This window comes from Macaca fascicularis, chromosome 9 (assembly GCF_037993035.2).
Source record: "Macaca fascicularis isolate 582-1 chromosome 9, T2T-MFA8v1.1".
NCBI classification, from domain to species: Eukaryota; Metazoa; Chordata; class Mammalia; order Primates; family Cercopithecidae; genus Macaca; species Macaca fascicularis.
Window position 1 is genome coordinate 36141889 of NC_088383.1, and position 19908 is coordinate 36161796.

Consider the following 19908-nt stretch of genomic DNA (forward strand, 5'->3'; position numbering starts at 1 on the left):
TCCCAGACGGTGGGGCGGCTGGGCAGAGGTGGGGATACCAGATTTTGGGGTAGTAGGCTCACCTGATCAAAGTGACCCTGGAAGATTAATATGCTGGAGATGTGGGAACTGGATGGGAATGGGAAAAGACTGAGTCAGTGAGATCAGCTGTGTTGGTTCTGTGTAGTGGGGTATTGGATTGGAAAGGGAGTTGTAGAAACAAGTCTGGTGCTCTCACCCCGCCCCACGACCTGCGGGAGACGGTTTTGAACATGCTGATACTGTCAGTCAGAAGAAAGCTTTTAAAGGTTTTCGTATTCCCCGCCTACCTGGCACCAAGTAGGTATGAAATCACTGTCGAAAGAATGAATGAACCAGCAATATAATTTTGTACCTGAAGGTGCAGAGAGAGGGAGGATTCAGAATTGACCCTGAGTCTTTGGAGGCAGGGTAACTGAATGAACATGCTTTTAGTGTATGGATATTGGAGAAGAGAGGAGGAAGATTGGCTCTTAAGAGGGATAGGGTAAGAATTTTGAATTTGAGCAGGTTTATACAGTCTTGCTCAATGTTAAGGGATATTGGTGTTTACAAATTTTATTTTAATGTGTTACTGTTGAGAATATAATTTTTTAATTCCAGTAATGTTTCCATTACTGGAAACATTACTGGAATTAAAAGATCTGAGTGTTCTGATTTCTAAAGTGGTGTCAGAGAGATGATGGAAGGATCTGGATTTATGGTCAACTGACTTGATGACAATGTGTCTTTACAGCAGTTCTTGGTGGTTTGGGATCCTTAGATCTCATTTCTCATGTGACTTCTGGTCATTTAGCCCTTTCACTCGTAATTCACCATCCATCTAAACAATGGAAGGAGCAAGCAGGAGTGGAATTCAAATGTGTAGATTTAGCAAACGCTTCTTTTTGGTTATTCTTACCTTTTTCAAGATAGCATTGGTCTACATGAACACCAATAACAGAAAGTTAACTGAATTTTACATGCTGTTTGTCCCACCTGTCATTAGATATATTGAAGGACTGACTGCTGACCATCAGATGTATGTTTTTAAATTAGTTTAAAATAATGTTATGTATTTAATTTAAAAATAGTGTTGTGGTGGGGGCACCAATGCCTGTAGGGTGCTCTTTGAGCATGTTCATAGCAGTGTAAAATATTAAGAGATGACATACTTATTCTAAAGAGTTTTGAAGCCTTCTGTGAAAGTCAGCTTCAATAGGGAACATTACCTGCATTAATATATTAGGCAGTTCACTTCTGTGAATTGTGTTTTTTTATACTTCATTTTTTTCCAGCTACTCCTTTAGTATTTTTTCAGAAGTTTATTTATGGTTAGCCTAGTAGCTCATTCTTACAATTACTGCAGTTTTAAATACCATCTATTATAAACCGAGGTCTTCACCAAAGCAAAGGCTGTATAAATCTGATTGGGAAATGGTTCTGAGTGAGAACTGAGCCCGTCTCCAAGTGTGGAAATTTTCTGTTGTGCATTTTACTAGTGCTGGGTTAAGTCCAAGCTCACCATGTATATGCTTTTGAAACGAGCCAATTAGGGCATGTTTAACTATCAGTAGGCTTAAACAAATGTATTTGCATCGTGTTGGAATTTGAACTTAGTACTTTGGAAGGTGGAAAATTCCATATGTAAGTGAAAGATTTCTATCACTGGGCTCCGTACTTAACAGCCAGTCCTGTCTCAAACTTAATCTGGTAATGTTTATTGAGCTGGTAACGTTTATGGAGTATAAATGAGATAGGCTATCTTTTCTGTAGGACATTGGTTATCTTCACTGGAGGTCTTTTGAAATTGAAAGAAAACAAGAGTAACATAAATTTGATACTTAGCTAGAGAAGAAGATGTATTTATATTTAACTTGTCCTCATGATATAAAGACTTGCTTTGTGTCTTTAAATAAGTGGTTGCTGTTTTTACTACAGTATTAATATCTTAAAGCCAATACATAGATTCGTTTCTTCTTTGTTCTTCAAATTCAAAATGAGGAGACATTTATTTCTGTGCTTCCTACTACTACTTGAAAAAATGTTGAATATCAAAAATAAAAAATTGCGGAATAATAAACAGCAAGAGCTAAAGTTCTCGTTTATTGGCATGTTACCTGCTCCTGGATTACCTACTGCAAATTAGGATGTTTTTGGTTAACTTTGATGGGTTTTGAGATTGTTACTTCTCTTTTACCTCTATTTAATCTTTGTATGCTTAGAAACTGCCAGTTTAGCATATTAGGTGAAAAGGGTTAGAAATATAAATAAAATCTTTAGTTGATAGTATTGTACCAAAGTTAATTTTTTAGTTTAGAAACTTGTACTATAGCTATATAAGTTATTAACCTTAGAGGAAGCTGGGTAAAGCATATATGGGAACTGAACTATTTTCACAGTTCTTCTGTTATCTGAAAATTGTTTCAAAATAAGAAGCTAAAAAGTGATTAGACTAACTCAACAGCTACAAAGTTATTAGTGTATTGCAAAACCAGAGATAAGTGATTTGTGTGTTGTAGGGATTGGACAGAGATTCTCTTCTCTTTGGATGGTTGAAATCCTTGTTCATTTTCATTGACCTGAAAAATTGGGAGTTGATGCTGTATCTCATGAGGATGAAGATGCTGTTAGAATATGTTTAGTAAATGCAGACCTCTTTTTCTGTGTTATGAATATATGCAAAAATACACGACAGATACCAATTTGCATACATACATGCAATATGCTTCCAAATGAGGTGATTGGCTTTCTAAAAATATCACAGAATTTCATTTTGGCTTGTTACACATTTGTTTTCTTGATGAGATAGTGGCAATCATTTGCCTTTTGAGAATAAATTAGATTCTTTTATTTTGGAAACACCAGCATGTGATTTGGGGCTTCATATATAAATTGAGTGATCAGACTTTTTAATACTGAGTTGAATCTAAATTTAAGAAGTGAGTTTTTTTTTTTTTTTTTTAAATAAGTGAACTGGCTCTGAATTTATTTCCAAAGAATAGTACAGATCTTTGTGTGGTTCCTGCATCGTTGGACTAAGTCTGATATTTGTGGATTTCAACTTTAAAGGATATTATTTGTGTACTTGATTTATGTTTATTATAAGTTATTAGTGCTATCTGTATTAACAGAGATGGAAGACTCCAAGGTTTTTCAGCAACTGCTTTCCTTAGGCCCATGCTGTAGCTGAGTGTGGACATTCACCTGGACATTTGGGCTGCATTTCCGGTCTTCACTAGTTCCACCCCATTTACCCTCTTGGAACTCACTCTTTTTGTTCTAGGGCAGCACTGTTATTAGAGCTTTCTGTGATGATGGAAATGTTATATATCTGCACTGTCCAATGTGGCAGTCACTAGCCACATGTGGCAGTCAAACACTTGAAACATAGCTAGTGTGACTGAAGAACTGAATTTTAAATCTTACCTAATTTTATAGAATAAATTTAGATAGCCACATGTGACTAGAGGCTTCTATATTAGGCAGCACAGACTGAGGGCTACCATTGCTAATTCCTTAAATGGTCTACCTGGAATGCCAATTTAAGTGTAAAAGGAGGGAGTGGACACAGACATCATATAACTGAATTGTCTGCTGTTCTCATATAAAATTCCCTTTATAAGCATTTTAATTGACTTGATGTGGAAATGATGTTACCATGCTGATTCCTTGCTTTTGGGTTGCCTTCTGTGAGAGGTGCTCTTTGGGTACCACTTTAAAACCTGCTTTTTTCACGTAAATTTTTTCATGTCAGTAAACACACTTCTGTCTCATTGTTTTTAATAACTGTGTAGTATTCTATTTTATTGATGTGCAGTCATTTACTTCTGTTTATCCTTTTTCAAAGTTTTTATGTTACCTACAAATTCAAGAAGACTGATCATGCGCATACATTTTGGGGACACATCTTTGTTTTGTGACTTACGAAATTCCTAGCCAAGTCAAAGGGTAGGAATATATTTGGGGTTTTGTAGTGGTGGGTTGTTTAATGCACACTCCAAAAGTGCCACCTGCTGCCAAGCACCCTCCCCACCGGGTTGTACCAATTTACCCTCTAAATTGGTGTTTGTGACAGATTATTAATCAGTGAGAAACACTTTAGGGGTTGTGTGTTTACACAAAGGCTGCTTTAAGGCAGCATCTCACACTCTTCTGTCTGTTCTTTCTGTTCAGGGCAAAAATCAAGTGGCCTTGAATGTGGTGTGTTTGATATTTGGCTTCCTTGGGTTGGCATGGCCTGAGGGTGGTCCAGAAGGGGCCCCCATGGGTGGGGTTGAGGCTCATCAGGCAGGGCTTCTGGGAGGTCCCATCAGCAACCTCTCTGCCTGCGGTTCTGCTTCATGCTGCCTTTTGTGTGGCTTGTTCCCTTGGACAGCAAGTCTGGGGCCTTTCAGCTGTCTCTTCACCAACTATAGAACAGGGGCCCTTGTGTTCCCTACCTGCGTGGCAGTGCGGCTGCCCTCTCTGATAGAGACAGCCCCGTCTGTGCACAGTGATGTATTTTTCGTGAGCCCAGGCTAATCTGCTGGATTTAGCTGAGTATCTGTGGTCAGTGTTTCTAGGCTGGTCTTAAAGATGGGAGCTTATTTTAAATTTGGGACCAAAGGAGGCCTCTGTTCTTTCACACTTTTGTTAGGGTGCTGTCTTGTCTTAGTTTTGAGAAAGGTTTCAAGTTCAGAGGTTTCTTGAAAAAGTGGCCCGCATTTTTTAAAAAGTAATTTTAAAATTGTGGGAATGGAGCTATACTAACATGTTAATCTGGGACAGGGTATAGCTGGCTACTGGCAAGGAGACAAAATTCCCAAGCTTTAGAATTGATGGTGAAAAGATTTTCTCTTTCAACAGGTACTGGACATGTGCAGAATGTAGGGTTATATAAAGATGGGAATAACACTGCTTGCTTATCAGGGAATAGAGAGTTTATGTGAGAAGTAAGATATACAATGAAAAGTCATGAAACAAGAAATCTTTATAATGATAGAAGGTGGAAGAGGCAAATGGATTAACGTATATTGTGGACCTGTCGAGTCCTGGCCCTGTGCCGTGCTCTTCGTGCATTGCTGAGTTCAGTGTGGCTGTAGAGATGTGTCCAGGCACCCATGGAGAGTGTCCTGGAGTGGTGCAGGCTGCCTGACCCATGTCCATGGGGGAGAATTGGTGGGAGGGACAGGGTTCAGGCTGAGCCTGGGAACCTCGTTAATTTTGATGAAAAGGAGAGGATGCACCTTTCAGGCACAGAGAGGATTCTGAGAAAGGTTTGCCTCAGATGAAGAGAGAAGACTGAAGACATTGGCCGAGGCCACATGGTGGCTGGGGCATTTGAGCTTTACTCTTGAGGCAGGGAGGAAGATTTCTCAGCAAGACAGTGATGTGATAAAGTTGGAGTTTCAAGGTGTTTCATTGGGTATGAGTGAGTAGGATACATTGTTGGAAGGGAGTCTAAAAGCAGGGAAACCGGAATTCCTGTCTGGAGACAGGGACACTTCCCAGTGTTTTTGGCTGTTGTTACCCTTGTAGAAGTTACCAGTGAAAGGAAGGAAGAGTCAGCGGTCAGGGCTGGATCTCTTCAGTCCCAGAGTGGGTTAGAATCCCTTTTCCACCACGCACTAGCTGGGAGCCTTGGGCCTGGTTCCTATCTTCCTTCTCTGTAAAATGGGACAGTAAAAATGTCTACCTCATAGAATTGTTTTGGGTATAAAATGAAATAAGATAAAGTGCTTGGTACAAAGTAAATGTGCTCAGTAAATAGTTATTATTAATAATATTGTTAGGTAAAGGTCATTTCTTATGAGATAACATGGGCCTACATCGCATGGATTTTATGGAATAAAACAGACACTTTAAAAGTTGGGACAGGTGAAACCTCTCTGGAATGCAGATCTGAACGCGGCTGCCTTCCCAGGGTGGCCTCCGCCATAGAAGTCACGGTGTGAGAGCACACCTTCCTGCCGCTGCCTGGAGCAGCGTCTTTGGGAGCTGGGTAGGATTGTCAGTGTGCGCCCATGTCAGTGCCTCTTCCCCTTAGAGACTATTGCAGGTCTGCAGTTAAACAAAAGTAATTTTCCTAAACCTGAAAAAGGCATGTCTGAATTACCGGAAGTGAAATATTTCATTTAACAAAACTGACTCTTGCGGGAGTCAGTTTTGACTCTAATTTTGCTTATACTCCTGAGTAATGAGGCACAAGAAGTAGTCACATACATACTGCCCCTCTCCCACACCTCTTTAAAAACTTTGGAGTGTAAATGCTGGCTTAAGGTGTTTGGCTCATACTTGGAAGGCTGTTAGAAATGAGTTAAAATTCTCTGAAGAATGATTTAGGTTCTTATGCTAGGAAACTCTTGAAAGATTGGATAGAGTCTGGAATTGATTACAATTGAGGCCGTGGAGTCTTTCTGCCTGGAGGTCATTAGAACAACGAGAACTGCTTATTTGGGAAATCAGCTTTGTAGTGGAAAAACACCTGCCCAGAAATCTGGAGACCTGACATAGTATGTGCTTAGTCTTTAGCTGCATGACCTTCGGTGAGTCTTGTTCAGTTTTCTGGGCTTCAGGTTCCATCCTCAGCTCTAGTATTAATTTGTGGACTGTGTCCCAGTGTTTTTCATTTGCAGAAACTGCTTTGCGTTAAAATGGAATAATCATAATCTTTTTCTAATTTGCAGGGGGAAAAAGCATTTTCAGCGGAACTGGTAGGCTTTTATTAGTTTTTCTAATGTAAAATTATCTTAAACTTTTTTGCTACTCTTTATCTGCTACCAAGTGCTCATGTTGTTATTCTCATGTATGTGGTACATGGCGGTTGTCATTTTTTACTGTTCAGATGTCACAGGCATACCTCTGCTAGTGAAACCATTCCCAGGTTGGACTGTTCGCATCCACATTTCGTGGTGTTTTTGCAGTGCTCTCCAGAGACACAGTGACTCCTCCTGGGGGTGTCCGCGCCTGGGTGACTCCCTCGGGCATTGACTGCTCTACAGCCCGGCCCCAGGCATCAGGGCAGGCTGCTGTGGGGTGGGCGGTGTGGCATAGGACTGCCCTTCCAACTTGGGAATAAGGTAGCGGCTTTCTGATGTGAAGAGTCCTAAATCAGAGATAGATCCTCAAAGGGGCTGCCGAGTTCCTTTTCCTTGGCTTTCCTTAACCAGTGCTCAGAGGTACCTGAGGAAGTGAGGCTGGCAGGGTGGGGCTGGGCCTAGTGAGCAGGGTCTCTGTACTTCCACTGTTCACTTCTAAGATCTTATCACTATTTGGCTTCAGAAGTTTTTCAGTTTCTCCACTTTTCTGGTGTACAGGAAGGAGCAGCAGTAACCTGCCTGTTACTCTGAGGAACTTGCTGGTGATTTACATCATGGAGATCTGTCCTACTTCCCCTGTGGAAGTAGTCCAGGGTTAAACATACAAAAAGCATTGTGGACTAATAAATATTCAGGCAGAAATGACCTTGCAGTAGACTGTAGACAACATTCATTAAGAGTATGTGAGGTGCTGGTGACTGTGCCTGTCCTGATTTCCACTCCTGTGTGGGCATCAGCGGGACAGGAGCAGAGCAGGATGATGAGGCTTGAGGTCCCACCTGTGACCTTGGACCGTATTTCCTCCTGCCAGAGGAATCTGCTAAACTGTTAAGGGCATGAACATTGTTTGGTTTCAGTGATGGATTTGTTACCACATTTGCAAAGCTCCACACAGTTTAGGGAAGTTGTAGTCTCAGGAAAGACTTAAACAGCTGTTTTGTAATCCCTGAGAACTTGGATTCTTGCTTTCAGAAGACACAGAAGAAATTCCAGTCAACTTTTTATGGGTAAGAGTCATGAGCATATAAATTAAGAGAATACATTCTTGGCTTAATATATCCTTTTTGAGAAAACTACTGCATTGAGGCTGTTCCCTATTTAAATTTATCTTGCCTGAGATTATCATAGGATTTTTATTAGCGTGCTGAGGCAACCACTTAAGTGAGCTGAAGATACATACAAATTTGCAATGGAAAAGTTTCTGAGATTAAGCCTATTAATATGCTGCTTAATGTTTCTTATTCTGCACATTATCTAAATGTATGTATTTTGTAAATTGGACTTCATAAATTTTAATTTCTTATCAATATTTTTATTAGAGGTGACCAAATATCTTAATAAAGTGTATTTGAGTGCAGACTCATGTAACTCCAAATTTTGTAAACTACTTTTAAGAACATTTAAAAAGATGACCTGTTTATTCTCTGCATTAGAATTAATTATCTGGATGACTATTTAAATTTTCAGGGATCAGATGGGAGGACACGCATTTTTTAGTAAGCCTTAAAGTTTGAGAATCACTGACTGCTTTAGTTCATGTAGGCTTCATAGTAACTTCAGAGTTTCATGGTGAGGGTATGAGCTTTAGAGTACCGTCAAGCATATGCATATGCATATACATATACATATACAGTAAATTGTTTGTTAGACGTATCCATGGATCCCTCATCCATATTCTTTTTTTTTTTTTTTTTTGAGACAAGATCTCACTCTGTCGCCCAGGCGGGAGTACAGTGGCTCGATCTCGGCTCACTGCAAGCTCCGCCTCCTGGGTTCACGCCATTCTCCTGCCTCAGCCTCCCAAGTAGCTGGGGCTGCAGGTGCCTGCCACCACGCCTGGCTAATTTTTTGTATTTTTAGTAGAGACAGGGTTTCACCTTGTTAGCCAGGATGGTCTTGATCTCCTGAACTTGTAATCCGCCCGCCTCGGCCTCCCAAAGTGCTGGGATTACGGGCGTGAGCCACCGTGCCTGGCCGTTCCTCATCCATATTCTTTTGGTGTTTATATGTATACTTGCTCTATGCCTGGAAACAGACTTAAGTATGAAGCCTATTTGAACATTGTCATTATAAATTTAGCTAACTATAGACCTTGGATGATAATGACTAGGAATCTTCTCTGGCTCTGTTTTTATTGTGTGCAGTTATTCCAGAGACTGGGCAGGTAGTGTGAAGTGCCTCATATTTTCCCAATTACTACTTTTCTTCCTTTGGTTAAGTATCTGATCTTGGATAAAACAATTTTCTTTTTTTTTTGAGATGGAGTCTTGCACTTTCGCCCAAGCTGGAGTACAGTGGGGCGATCTTGGCTCACTGCAAGCTCCACCTCCCGGATTCACACCGTTCTCCTGCCTCAGCCTCCCGAGTAGCTGGGACTACAGGCGCCTGCCACCACACCCGGCTAATTTTTTGTAGTTTTAGTAGAGACAGGGTTTCACCGTGTTAGCCAGGATGTTCTCGATCTCCTGACCCCGTAATCAGCTCGCCTCGGCCTCCCAAAGTACTGGGATTGCAGGTGTGGGCCACTGTGCCCAGCCAGGATAAAACTCTTAAAACCTATTCATTATTGATTGTCTGTTGGGTTATTTTACTTGCTGTTTTTCGAAATGGTTTTAAGAGGGCTGGATTTCTTTTTTTGACTTCTCCATGTAGCCTGTGTGTCCCTTCAAAGCAGGGACTGTATGGATCATGTTGGTAGTACCACCGCCCAGCCCAGCGCTGGGATACAGAAGCAATGTGATACCTGTGTAGTGACTGACTGATGAGAGGTGACCTGGACATTGTATCAGCTGATGCTTCTTTGCTATTTAACTTGGACTCTCAAGAGACCTCCCCTTCCTTTCTGTTTCAATTGTGGCCACACTAGTTCCTGCCTTGATTTACTGAGCCTGGATTAATTGTCTTCCTTGCCTTAGTCTCTTTGCTTTTAGGTCCATCTTTCACAATCCTTCCAGGCTAGTCATCCATCCACACTCCTTTGAACAAGTCACTTTCCTTCTCAGTGACCTTCACTGACTTTCCCTTGTATGTGAGGTTCTCCATGATCTCACCTCCACCTGCCTTTCTAATTTCTCATACTGACCTTTCCAACCAAGTCTGGCTGTTGGTGACAGGTACTTTCATCCTCCCTACAGTTTTAACGTGAGGCCTCAGCTTGGGAGGAGGACTGGGACACAGTAGAGATGCTGTAACTGTTCCCATGGCATGGGAAGCTGGGGCACAGGGTGGAGGCCCTGGGCCATGTGGCACTTGTGTCTGTGAGGCATGGGGAGAAGCGAAAACCAAGAAGGATGGTCAGAGCTAGTGCAGGAACCAGAAGCAGCAGCCACAGAAGTCAGAGGAGGAAAGAACTTCAAGATGAGGAGGATGATCAGCAATTCTGAGTTCTCAGGCAAGTCCATGAAGACTGAGCAAGTTTCATTGCATTTGATGAGTGATTGATGGCAGCCTGGTGTGTTTCTGAAAGATTTCAATGGGAACAGAAGCTGAATTGCTGACATTCAAGATTACAAAGGATGCAGCAACAAGGGCAGACCACTCCTGTGAGACTGGGGTGTGAAAAGTCAGGTACTGTGTTTTATATTTACATTTTCCCCCAACTGGCAGATGCATATGTGCTTTGAAGTCTCAGAGGATGAAGCCAGGTTAGAAGGAGAGATTCAGAATAATGAAAGGAGTCACTATGGAGAAGGAGGGAAAGGATGGGGGTACTTCAGGGGTCCCATTAACCCTGACAGGAAGGAGAGGAGGGGACAGCAGGAGGAGTGGCTGCATTCAAGTGGCTTCATTTTTTTCTGCCGATTAGGAGAGGAGTTTCACGTGTTAGCAGTGCGCATGGGCCAGCCTGAATTGTTTCTGCAAAGATTACTCTTCCAAAAGTCAGTGTTCTGTGGTCTTAGTCCTGTGTTCACAAGCCTTAGACGATTCACTCTGAGTCCCTGGGATCAGCCCCGGGCCTTCCAGGGTATGCAGAGGTCATGCATGAAGTGTGGCTCAGCCAGCTCTGGCCTTTCTCTCACTCTTGGCCCTCTTAGACTCTCTGTTCCACTTGTCATTCTCTGAGCACTCCCTACATTGTTTCCCGATTACGTGCCTTTGCTCACTCTGGCTTGTGCTTTTGCTGGGCATCAGCCCTTCCTGCCCCACTTTTCTTCTTTGTGTCTGTTCTGTGTCAGTTAACTGTGTATCCCATTTCATAGAGAACTACTGCTTACAGTTGTGGTCATTTTCATTTATTTATTTATTTTTGAGACAGAGTTTCGCTCTTGTTGCCCAGGCTGGAGTGCAATGGCGCGATCTCAGCTCACTGTAACCTCTGCCTCCCGGGTTCAAGTGATTCTCCTGCCTCAGCCTCCCGAGTAGCTGGCATTACAGGTGCCTGCCACCACACCTGGCTAATTTTTGTATTTTTAGTAGAGACAGGGTTTCACCGTGTTGGCCAGGCTGGTCTCAAACTCCTGACCTCAGGTTATCCACCTGCCTCAGCCTTCCAAAGTGCTGGGATTGTAGGCATGAGCCACCACACCTGGCCAGTTGTGGTTATTTTTATTCATGCTCTTATTTCCTTTGCTAAATTGTAAACTGAAAGGATTTTAAAATGCAGGGATAATTTTAAATGTAATAAAATGTAAGAAAACTTACATGAAGTTATCAGAAGACAAGCCTGAGTCAGGAAGACTTGAGTTTGAATCCTGGCCCTGCTTCTTCCTGATGCGGTTTTGGGTGATTGCATCCTGTCTCTTTATTCACTTAATTGATTTACAGAGTGGGGATAATGAAACCTACTTCTTAGAGCTGTTAGGAGAATAAACGAGACAAAGCCTGTAAAGCATTTGACCTAGGCCTGACTCCATTGTAGGTGCTTAGTAGACCATGCTGCAGCTGTCAACAATGGATTCCTTGCCACCCAGCAGTGTTGGGTTGAGCACCTGGATGGATGTTGAGTGGTGGTGGAGTGTGCTCACCTCCCACCCCATTTATGTTGAGGGCAAGGATAGTGTACTTTACTTTGTATTTCTAACATGGGTCTATATATATGTATAGTAAAGAGGAACGGCATACTTCTTGTAACTGGGTCCACTTATGCATGGATTTTCTTACGCCTCTGCTCCCCTGGAGACAGCAAAACCAACTCCTCTTCTTCCTCATCTGCCTTCAACCTGAGGATGCCTAGGATGAAGACCTTTATAATGATATACTTCCACTTAATGAATAGTAAATCGATATACTTCCACTTAATGAATAGTAAATCTGTTTTCCTTATGATTTTTCTTAATAGCAGTTTCTTTTCAGTAGCTTACTCTGTTGTATGAATATGGTATATACATATATAAAACATATATTAATCGACTGTGTTATAGGTAAGGGTTGCAGTCAACAGTCAGCTATTAGTTAAGTTTTTGGGAAGTCAGAAGTTACACACAGGTTTTCAACTCCATGAAGGGGTTGTTTCTCCTAACCCCTGAGTTGTTCAAAGGTCAACTATATTAACTTGTTTTCTAAAGTGCCCCGTACAAATAACTTTTTTCATGTTAATTGCATAGAAGGAGGTATCATTTTGTACAGTTTTTTGAAGACTGGGAACTGGTTGGAAATGACGCATAATGTGTTCATAACATTTATAGCAAGCGGTGCAGCTTATAGCATTAGTTTTCCCAATTAAAGCCCCTTTGCATTGTTTTTGCCCACAGAACTCTGGACATATTGAATGATTTATTTTTTTGACCCTTTCCTTTGTAGAACAAATGGTGAGGCCTAGAAGTTTTAGTGCAGCAGTTGTGTGAAGTGTACATATTATATAGTTTATGAAGCCAGAGATGGAATGATACCATGGGGTTAATTTTTTTAAAATTAATTTTTAATGCATTTGACATTGTTTCTGGGTAGCTGATCCTTTCAGTTTCTCAGTAGGAACACAGATGCTTCCTCATAGAAAACAGGAAAAGAAGCTTGCTCTAGGAGAACTTGACAAACCAATATAAATGTTTTGTCAGAGTGCCCTGTTGATCTCCACGGCCAGTCACAGGGGTTTTATCTCTCATCCATCTTTGTGATAAATGAGTACATATTAATTTTCAGTGCTGTAAAATATGTCTTATTTGTTGTAGAGACTAGGGACGAATGACACTTTCAACCAATATATTGTATGGAGATGTTTTGCAGTTGCAGGTGGGATATGGTTTCCTCATTGAGCCAGTTAAAAGTATTTCATGTAATGGCCATGCAGCTGTGGTCTTTGTGAACTGTTTCTTGGTTTGTCAGGTGTGTCCATGTTTATGAATATAAATCTGGATCATTTTATATTTATAGCATACTAGAGGTTCTAATATATGTGTCTCTGAAAAGTAGGGTAAATATGTTAAAGATAGTGGCAAAAAAGGGGGTGGAAAATGAAGTAATTGCCCATGGAAGAAATTTTGGATGGTTAAAATGAGGATGCAGAGATGGCAGAGGTGAATTGTCAACACTTGCCACTAAGTGATACTAAGCAGCTTCTCGGATGCTTGTCATTTGATGGAAAAAAGGATTTAAGAGTAAGCGTTCTCAGACTGTAAGAAACAAAGTTGACAATCTCAAGGGGAAAGAGTGTGGCCAGGTCAGGGCCTCTATCTTATGAAGTTAGTTGGGGTATGAGACTAGGAAGGGGGCGATTCTTTAAAGAATTTAAACACACACACACACACACACATATACGCACATATATATATATATATATATTTTTTTTTTTTTGAGATGGAGTTTCACTCTGTTGCCCAGGCTGGAGTGCAGTGGCCAGATCTCGGCTCACTGCAAGCTCTGCCTCCCGGGTTTATGCCATTCTCCTGCCTCAGCCTCCTGAGTAGCTGGGACTACAGGCGCCTGCCACCTCGCCCGGCTAGTTTTTTTTGTGTGTGTGTTTTTAGTAGAGACGGGGTTTCACCATGTTAGCCAGGATGGTCTCGATCTCCTGACCTCGTGATCCTCCCGTCTTGGCCTCCCAAAGTGCTAGGATTACAGGTGTGAGCCACCGCGCCTGGCCATATTTTTTTTTTAAAGGTGGACTTACACTGTGTTAATTTTCTACTGATGCCATAACAAATTACCACAGAGTTAGTGGCGTAAACAACACACATTTACTATTGTATAGTGCTGTAGGTTGGAGGTCTGACACAGGACTCGGTGGGCAGAAATCAGGCTTTCAGTAGGCTGTGTTTCCTGTTGTGGGCTCTTGGGGAGAATCTATTTTCTTGCCTTTTCCTTGCTTCTAGAAGTTTCTCACATTCCTTGGCTTCAGGCCCTTCCTCCATCTTTAAAGCCAGCAGTGGTAGATGGAGTTCTTCTCCCATCTTCTCTCTCTGGCTCTCCTGCCTCCCTTTTTAGGATCGTTGTGATTATGTTGGGTCCACCTGGAAAATCTGGGCTCATCTCTCTACCTTGAAACCAACAGATAGCAGCTTTAATTCCATCTGCAGCCTTAATTCCCTTTTGCTATATGAGGTAATGTATTCACAGGTTATGGGGAAATGTTCTAAGTATTGAGTCATCTTGTTTGAATTTTGTTAGGGTACTGAAGTTCAGGGAAACTGTTCTCTCCAGAAGTCATCTGAGGCTTGTTAAGTATAGGGAAGTCTTAGTTTTTGCTGCTTCACAGATGTAATAAATATTGCAGACCTCACTCACAGAGGGTCTAACCTTGGGATTCTTTCTCTCAGCACAGAGAGAAATTGTGTCTATAGGTGAAGCAGGTTCTTATCATCAGGAAGGGAGAAGAGGTGAAGGCGTGATGACCTGACAGGTGTGCAGTGAGGAGCTCAGCAGAAGCAAGAGGAAAAGAAGACACACTGAGGTGGAAAGTAAAAGAGGGTGAGAACAGAGTGGTGGGCATTGTGGCTTGAGAGCCCCAGGCACCAGTGGAAGACACCGAAAGGAGGACTGCTCATACCTGGGGTGGGCTGGGTGCAGTAAAGCCATTCCCTGTACTGTGCCTTGGAAACTCTGAGGGGTTGTGGCTCAGATACTCTGTCTCTAAGCCTGAGCTTCTGTAGCACATGATGACCTCACAAGGAAGGGGACTTTTATCTCAGCAGCCCACAACCTGGCACAGCAGTTATTAAACTTTTTGGTCACAGGACACCATGTATAGTGTTAAAAAGTATTGAGACTCTCATACATTGCTGGTATAAAATGGTATAGCCACTGAGGAAAACAGTTTGATAGTTCGTCAAAAAGTTAAACATGAAGTTACCATATGACTCAGCAGTGCCACTCTTAGGTGTATGCCAAAGATAACTGAAAACATGTTTATACAAAAATGTATACACAAATGTACACAGCATTATTCGTGATAGCCAAAAGGTGAAGACAACTCAAATGTCTATCAGTGGATGAATGGATAAACAAAATGTGGTATATACATACAATGGGATACAGGTTGAACATCCCTAATCTGAAAATCCAAAATCAGAAATGCTCCAAAATCTAAAACTTTGAGTGCCAACATGATGCTCAAAGGAGACGCTCATTGAAGCATTTCAGATTTTGGATTTTCGTATTAGGGATGGCCAGCTGATAAGCATATAATGCACATGTTCCCAAATATGAAAAAACCTTTAATCCGGAACATTTCTGGTCCTAAGCATTTCAGATGAGGGATGCTCAGCCTGTATTATTTAGCCGTTAAAAGGAGGGAAGTAGTGATAACCTGGTACAACATGGGTGAACCTTTAAAACATTATAGTAAGTGAAAGAAGCCAGTCATAAAAAGCCACATATATTACGATTTCACTTATATGAAATGTCCAGAACAGGGAAATCTAATAGAGACAGGAAGTAGGTTAGTAGTTGCCAGAGATGGGGGGAGAAGAGGATGGGAGTGACTGCTAAAGGGTTTGGGGTTTCTTTTTAGGGTAATGAAAATGTTTTGAAATTACGTAGCAGTGATGATTGTACAACTTTGTGAATGTACTAAAACACCATTGAATTGTACAGTTAGGCACCACATGATGTTTTGGTCAAGGATTGACTGCTTATGCATTGGTGGTCCCGTAAGATTATAGTGGAACTGAGAAATTTCTATCACCAAGTGTTGCCGTAATATCGTAGTATAATTACTTTTTAAAAAATATGTATATATTTAGTGTAGCCTAAGTGTACAGTGTTTATACAGTTGACAGTAGTGTACGGTAACGTCCTCGGCCTTCCCATTCACTCACCACTCACTCGCTGACTGACCTAGAGCAACTTCCAGTCCTGCAAGCTCCATGCATGATTGGTACCCTGTGTAGGTGTACCATTTTTAATCTTTTATACCAGATGTTTACTGTACCTTTTCTATGTTTAGATACACAAGTACTTAGCATTGTGTTACAATTGCCTATAGTATTCAGGGCATTAACATGTTGTACAGATTTGTAGCCTATGAACCACAGGCTGTCCCATATAACCAAGTGTGAAGTAGGCTATGACTGTCTAGGTTTGCGTAAGTACACTCTATGACGTTTGCACAGCAACAAAATTACCTAACAATACATTTCTCAGAGCATATCCCTGTCATTAAGCAAGCATGATTGTACATATTTAATTGGTGAATTTGATGGTGTGTGAATTACATCGCAATAACAAATTGTAGAGAAGAATTTTTATGTCTGTAGAGAGTTATATTAGAAATTAAAACTTGTAATTAAAACGTACTAATTTTTAAAATAACATAAGGTAACCATTATATGTTAACATACATTTTTATTTAAAAAAATCCTCAAAACAAAAAATTAAGTGGGAAGAGTAGCATTACCTTACATTTCTTTTATATCTTTAATATCTGGTGAGTAGGAGGCAGCAAGAACCTCATATGTGCTTCTGTGTCAGTCTTTTGTGCTATGTTGCTTTGTGAAAGTATATGAAGAAAATTCAGCTTTACACAGATGTGATTGGAAAAGAAAGGAGTATTGTTTACACACTTTTGAGATAACATGGATATTCTTTGACACTACCTCAAAACGTGACAAATGGTAGTTTGTTAAAGGCTAGTTGCACTGTGGAATCTGAAATCATTTATATTAAAGTTTATTGATCTGTCATACTTTAAATGGACCTTTTACCACATGCAAGATTTTGTGTCATCATGCTTTGTCATTTGGAAAAGTATTGGTTCACTAAGTTATGCAGATCTTCCAAATATTGACTCATTTCATTATTCTGTCTAAAATCACATTTGCTAATGTGATCCCTGACCTCCTCAGAAAAGTCTTCATTATTGGGAAGCTTTCAAGCTCATGGTGGTAGATATGAGTTTTCCAGAATTCTGACTTCTGTGTGATGAGAGCCTGTGTCTTTTTGGTTGGCTTTGGTGGGTATGATCTTGACTGTTTTACAATATAAAAGAAGAAACGATTTTTTGGGAGAATTTGTGAGAATAGAGTGCTGGTGCTAAGTTGTCTATATTGGGTGACTTCCTAGAAGAGGTTACTGGAGCCCTCTATGGTTGCTTCTTTGGCTAGGGTGGGGTGTATGTGTGTTGAGAAAAGTTAGGAGGGTTTTTCTATTTGAGCAGGAAGCTAGAAGGACAGTAGAAGAGCAGAGCTGAGTGTTGGACGAGGGAGATGGAGCCCAGGACGTGCCGGGGGAGTTAGAACACATGGGTCAGGATGGCTTGCAGAGTGCTGTTCCACATCCTGCCCCATTCGATCCTTACCATGATCTTGCTAGTTAGGCCCAGAGGGTGTTCTGTTACACTTCTTTAATAGGTAAGGGAAATGAGACTCAGAAATGGCAGTGGAATTGTCTAGAATTGTCTGGTTAGTTAGGAGTGGAATGGGCACCTGTCCTCAGCCTCTGCTTCCTAATGCATGCTGGTTTGTTTGCAGCTGCACTAGGCTTGCTTTATTGGTGAGAAACAGACAGAGGTTTCTCATGGTCAGAGTCAAGGGAGACATTGGTGGAGTTGATGCACCATGCATATTTGGATGAAGGTCGAAAGGAGTATACAGGATCTTTTACTTTGGGAAATGCTATTGCCACTGTACAGAGGTGGGATGGACCCACACAACGTTTGGTTCACATATCAGCCTGATGAGACCTCACGATGCACCCAGAGAGTAAGAAAAGGTTAAGTATTGACATGGTAAAGCTTTTGGGGGAGAGCAGGCAGACTCTTGGGTCCAAAAGTGTCTTGAGAGAGCAGGGAAAGGAGACTGGCTTGGCTCTTGCATGATTAGGGGTTGGGGTTGGTCGAGAGCTTCCTTCCTTGCCCCCCTGGACCTGGATGGTTTGAACTTCCTGCCAGTGCCAAAGGAGGGGGCCCCAGGCTTTCTTATCAGCTTGCCTAGATGGGGGTAGAAGGGGAAGGTGGGGAGTGATAGGGCCTGAAAACTGTTAGCAGTCAAATGTCAGAAATGGAGCCAGACTCTGTATTACAGGAAATGACATCTTCTCTCAAGGAATCTAGCAAGTAGCAATTTGATTCTAAGTTCAAGACTTAGAACCAGCAAAGGGAGTGACTGAGTGAGCTACTGGCAGAACTTGTTGACTTAGCTGAAGTCTGCATGATCACAGCTCTGCATATCCTGGAACTCCACATTTCCTCCTGGTGACGAAGTGATGTGTTTCAGCTGATTTAGAATGTTGGCCTGTTGGGAACAAAGCGAAGCTTGTGGGAGAAGATAATGTGGTGTAGGAAGGCTCTGAATGCAGGGATGTTGCTTTCTTTTACCGAGAATTCTCTCTTGCTTACCGTTGCCTTTATCTGCCCCCCCACCCCTTCTTTCCTTTTACCCTGAGAGTTGTTGGGAGGAAGCTTAGCTGGGCCAACAGATGATGGAACCATCTGTTGGAGGCTTTGAAATCCCATTTTACCACACAAGGAGAAGCATAGCCGTCTTCTCCAGGAATTTTAGTACTCATCAGTCCTAGGCTGTCATATGAAGCAGTCTACACAGCACAGTAAAAAAATGCGGACTAGTCAATAGTTTGTATGGGAGGACTACTTTGTGATTCGAATGTTTGTACTTGGAACACTGTCCCAGATATTGCTTAGGTTATACTTGGAAGATGTTTTGGAAGCAAGTAGGACTTGAACTCCAACAGATACTGGGTTGAGTAGGCTGCCAGGCACCAGTCTTAGATCCCCGAGGGCTTGGATCTGGAAGTGCTGGTCCCATTTTGGTTTGTATTTTGTAATGAATGCTTGGAGTCAGCTCAGCGTCCAATAATTGAAGCATTGATGTGTGAAACATTGATTATGCAGTGATCACTTGAGGAGGTGACTGGTGGTCACAGCTTATTTCTCTAATGTCTTTCCCTTTCTCTCCCACTCCTCATTTCCACCTGGGAATCCTCTCCTTCCAGTCTGGAATATATGAGAGAGTTTTAGAGCCCAAAGAGGCCTTGGAGGTGATTATTTCTCTTATGTGTTATATTTAAGGAACTTGGTAATAACTAACTTCAAACATTTATTTCAAAATGTTTCAAAACTATACAGAATTAAAGAGAATAGTGTGATGAGTATATATCACCCAGATTTAGTAATTTTAAGATATTGCCTAGGTACAACTATCCACATACAGAGCACTTCACATGCTTTACTTTTATAACCTCCCAACAGCCTCTTGCGGGTAGATACAAATATATTTCCTCTCTTGAAGATGAGAAAACTGACAGGCCCAGAGAGATGAAGAACGTTGCCTGGGGTCTCCCAGTCTGCAGCCAGCCGCCTATGACTTCACCCTCTCTGCCGCACTGCCTGAAGAAGTTTTAAAGTTTGCCTGACATACACGGTCAGCTGAGGTCCGGCTAGAAGTGGAACCAAGAGATCTCACTCCTTCACTGTTTCTTTCATTGTGATTTTCTGTGACTTTTCTCTTTCCGTTACTCTTTTGCAACTGACTTTCTGGGCTTAAAGAGTCTCGGTACCATTTTAACTCTGATAGGCAGACAGCAGCATCCTAAGTTTGGGGTGGTGGGAGTGGTCTGCTCCACTGCCGGTGATGAGGTGTGCATTGTCTATGGAGGATTTAATAACACTAATAAAAGCATCCAGAAGTATGCCTGTAAAGTCTAAATATCTAGAATTTTGCCTGCAGTTCTAAACAATGTCGGTGATACTCTTTCCCTGAAAATCTTTTGTTGGTGTTCTAAA

General features: G+C 41.6%; 1 protein-coding gene across 11 annotated transcripts in view; it reads left to right on the top strand.

Annotated features, from left to right (window-relative positions):
• Nucleotides 1-19908, top strand: part of CCNY (cyclin Y) — a 223575-nt gene that overhangs the window by 26179 nt on the left and 177488 nt on the right. The window contains exon 2 of one of the 11 annotated variants that reach the window (XM_065519972.2): nt 6666-6692. The exons of the other annotated variants lie outside the window; for them this stretch is intronic. Coding sequence (XP_065376044.1) covers nt 6666-6692 — 27 coding nt within the window. The remainder of the gene's footprint in view (nt 1-6665; nt 6693-19908) is intronic. 11 annotated transcript variants of the gene reach the window in all.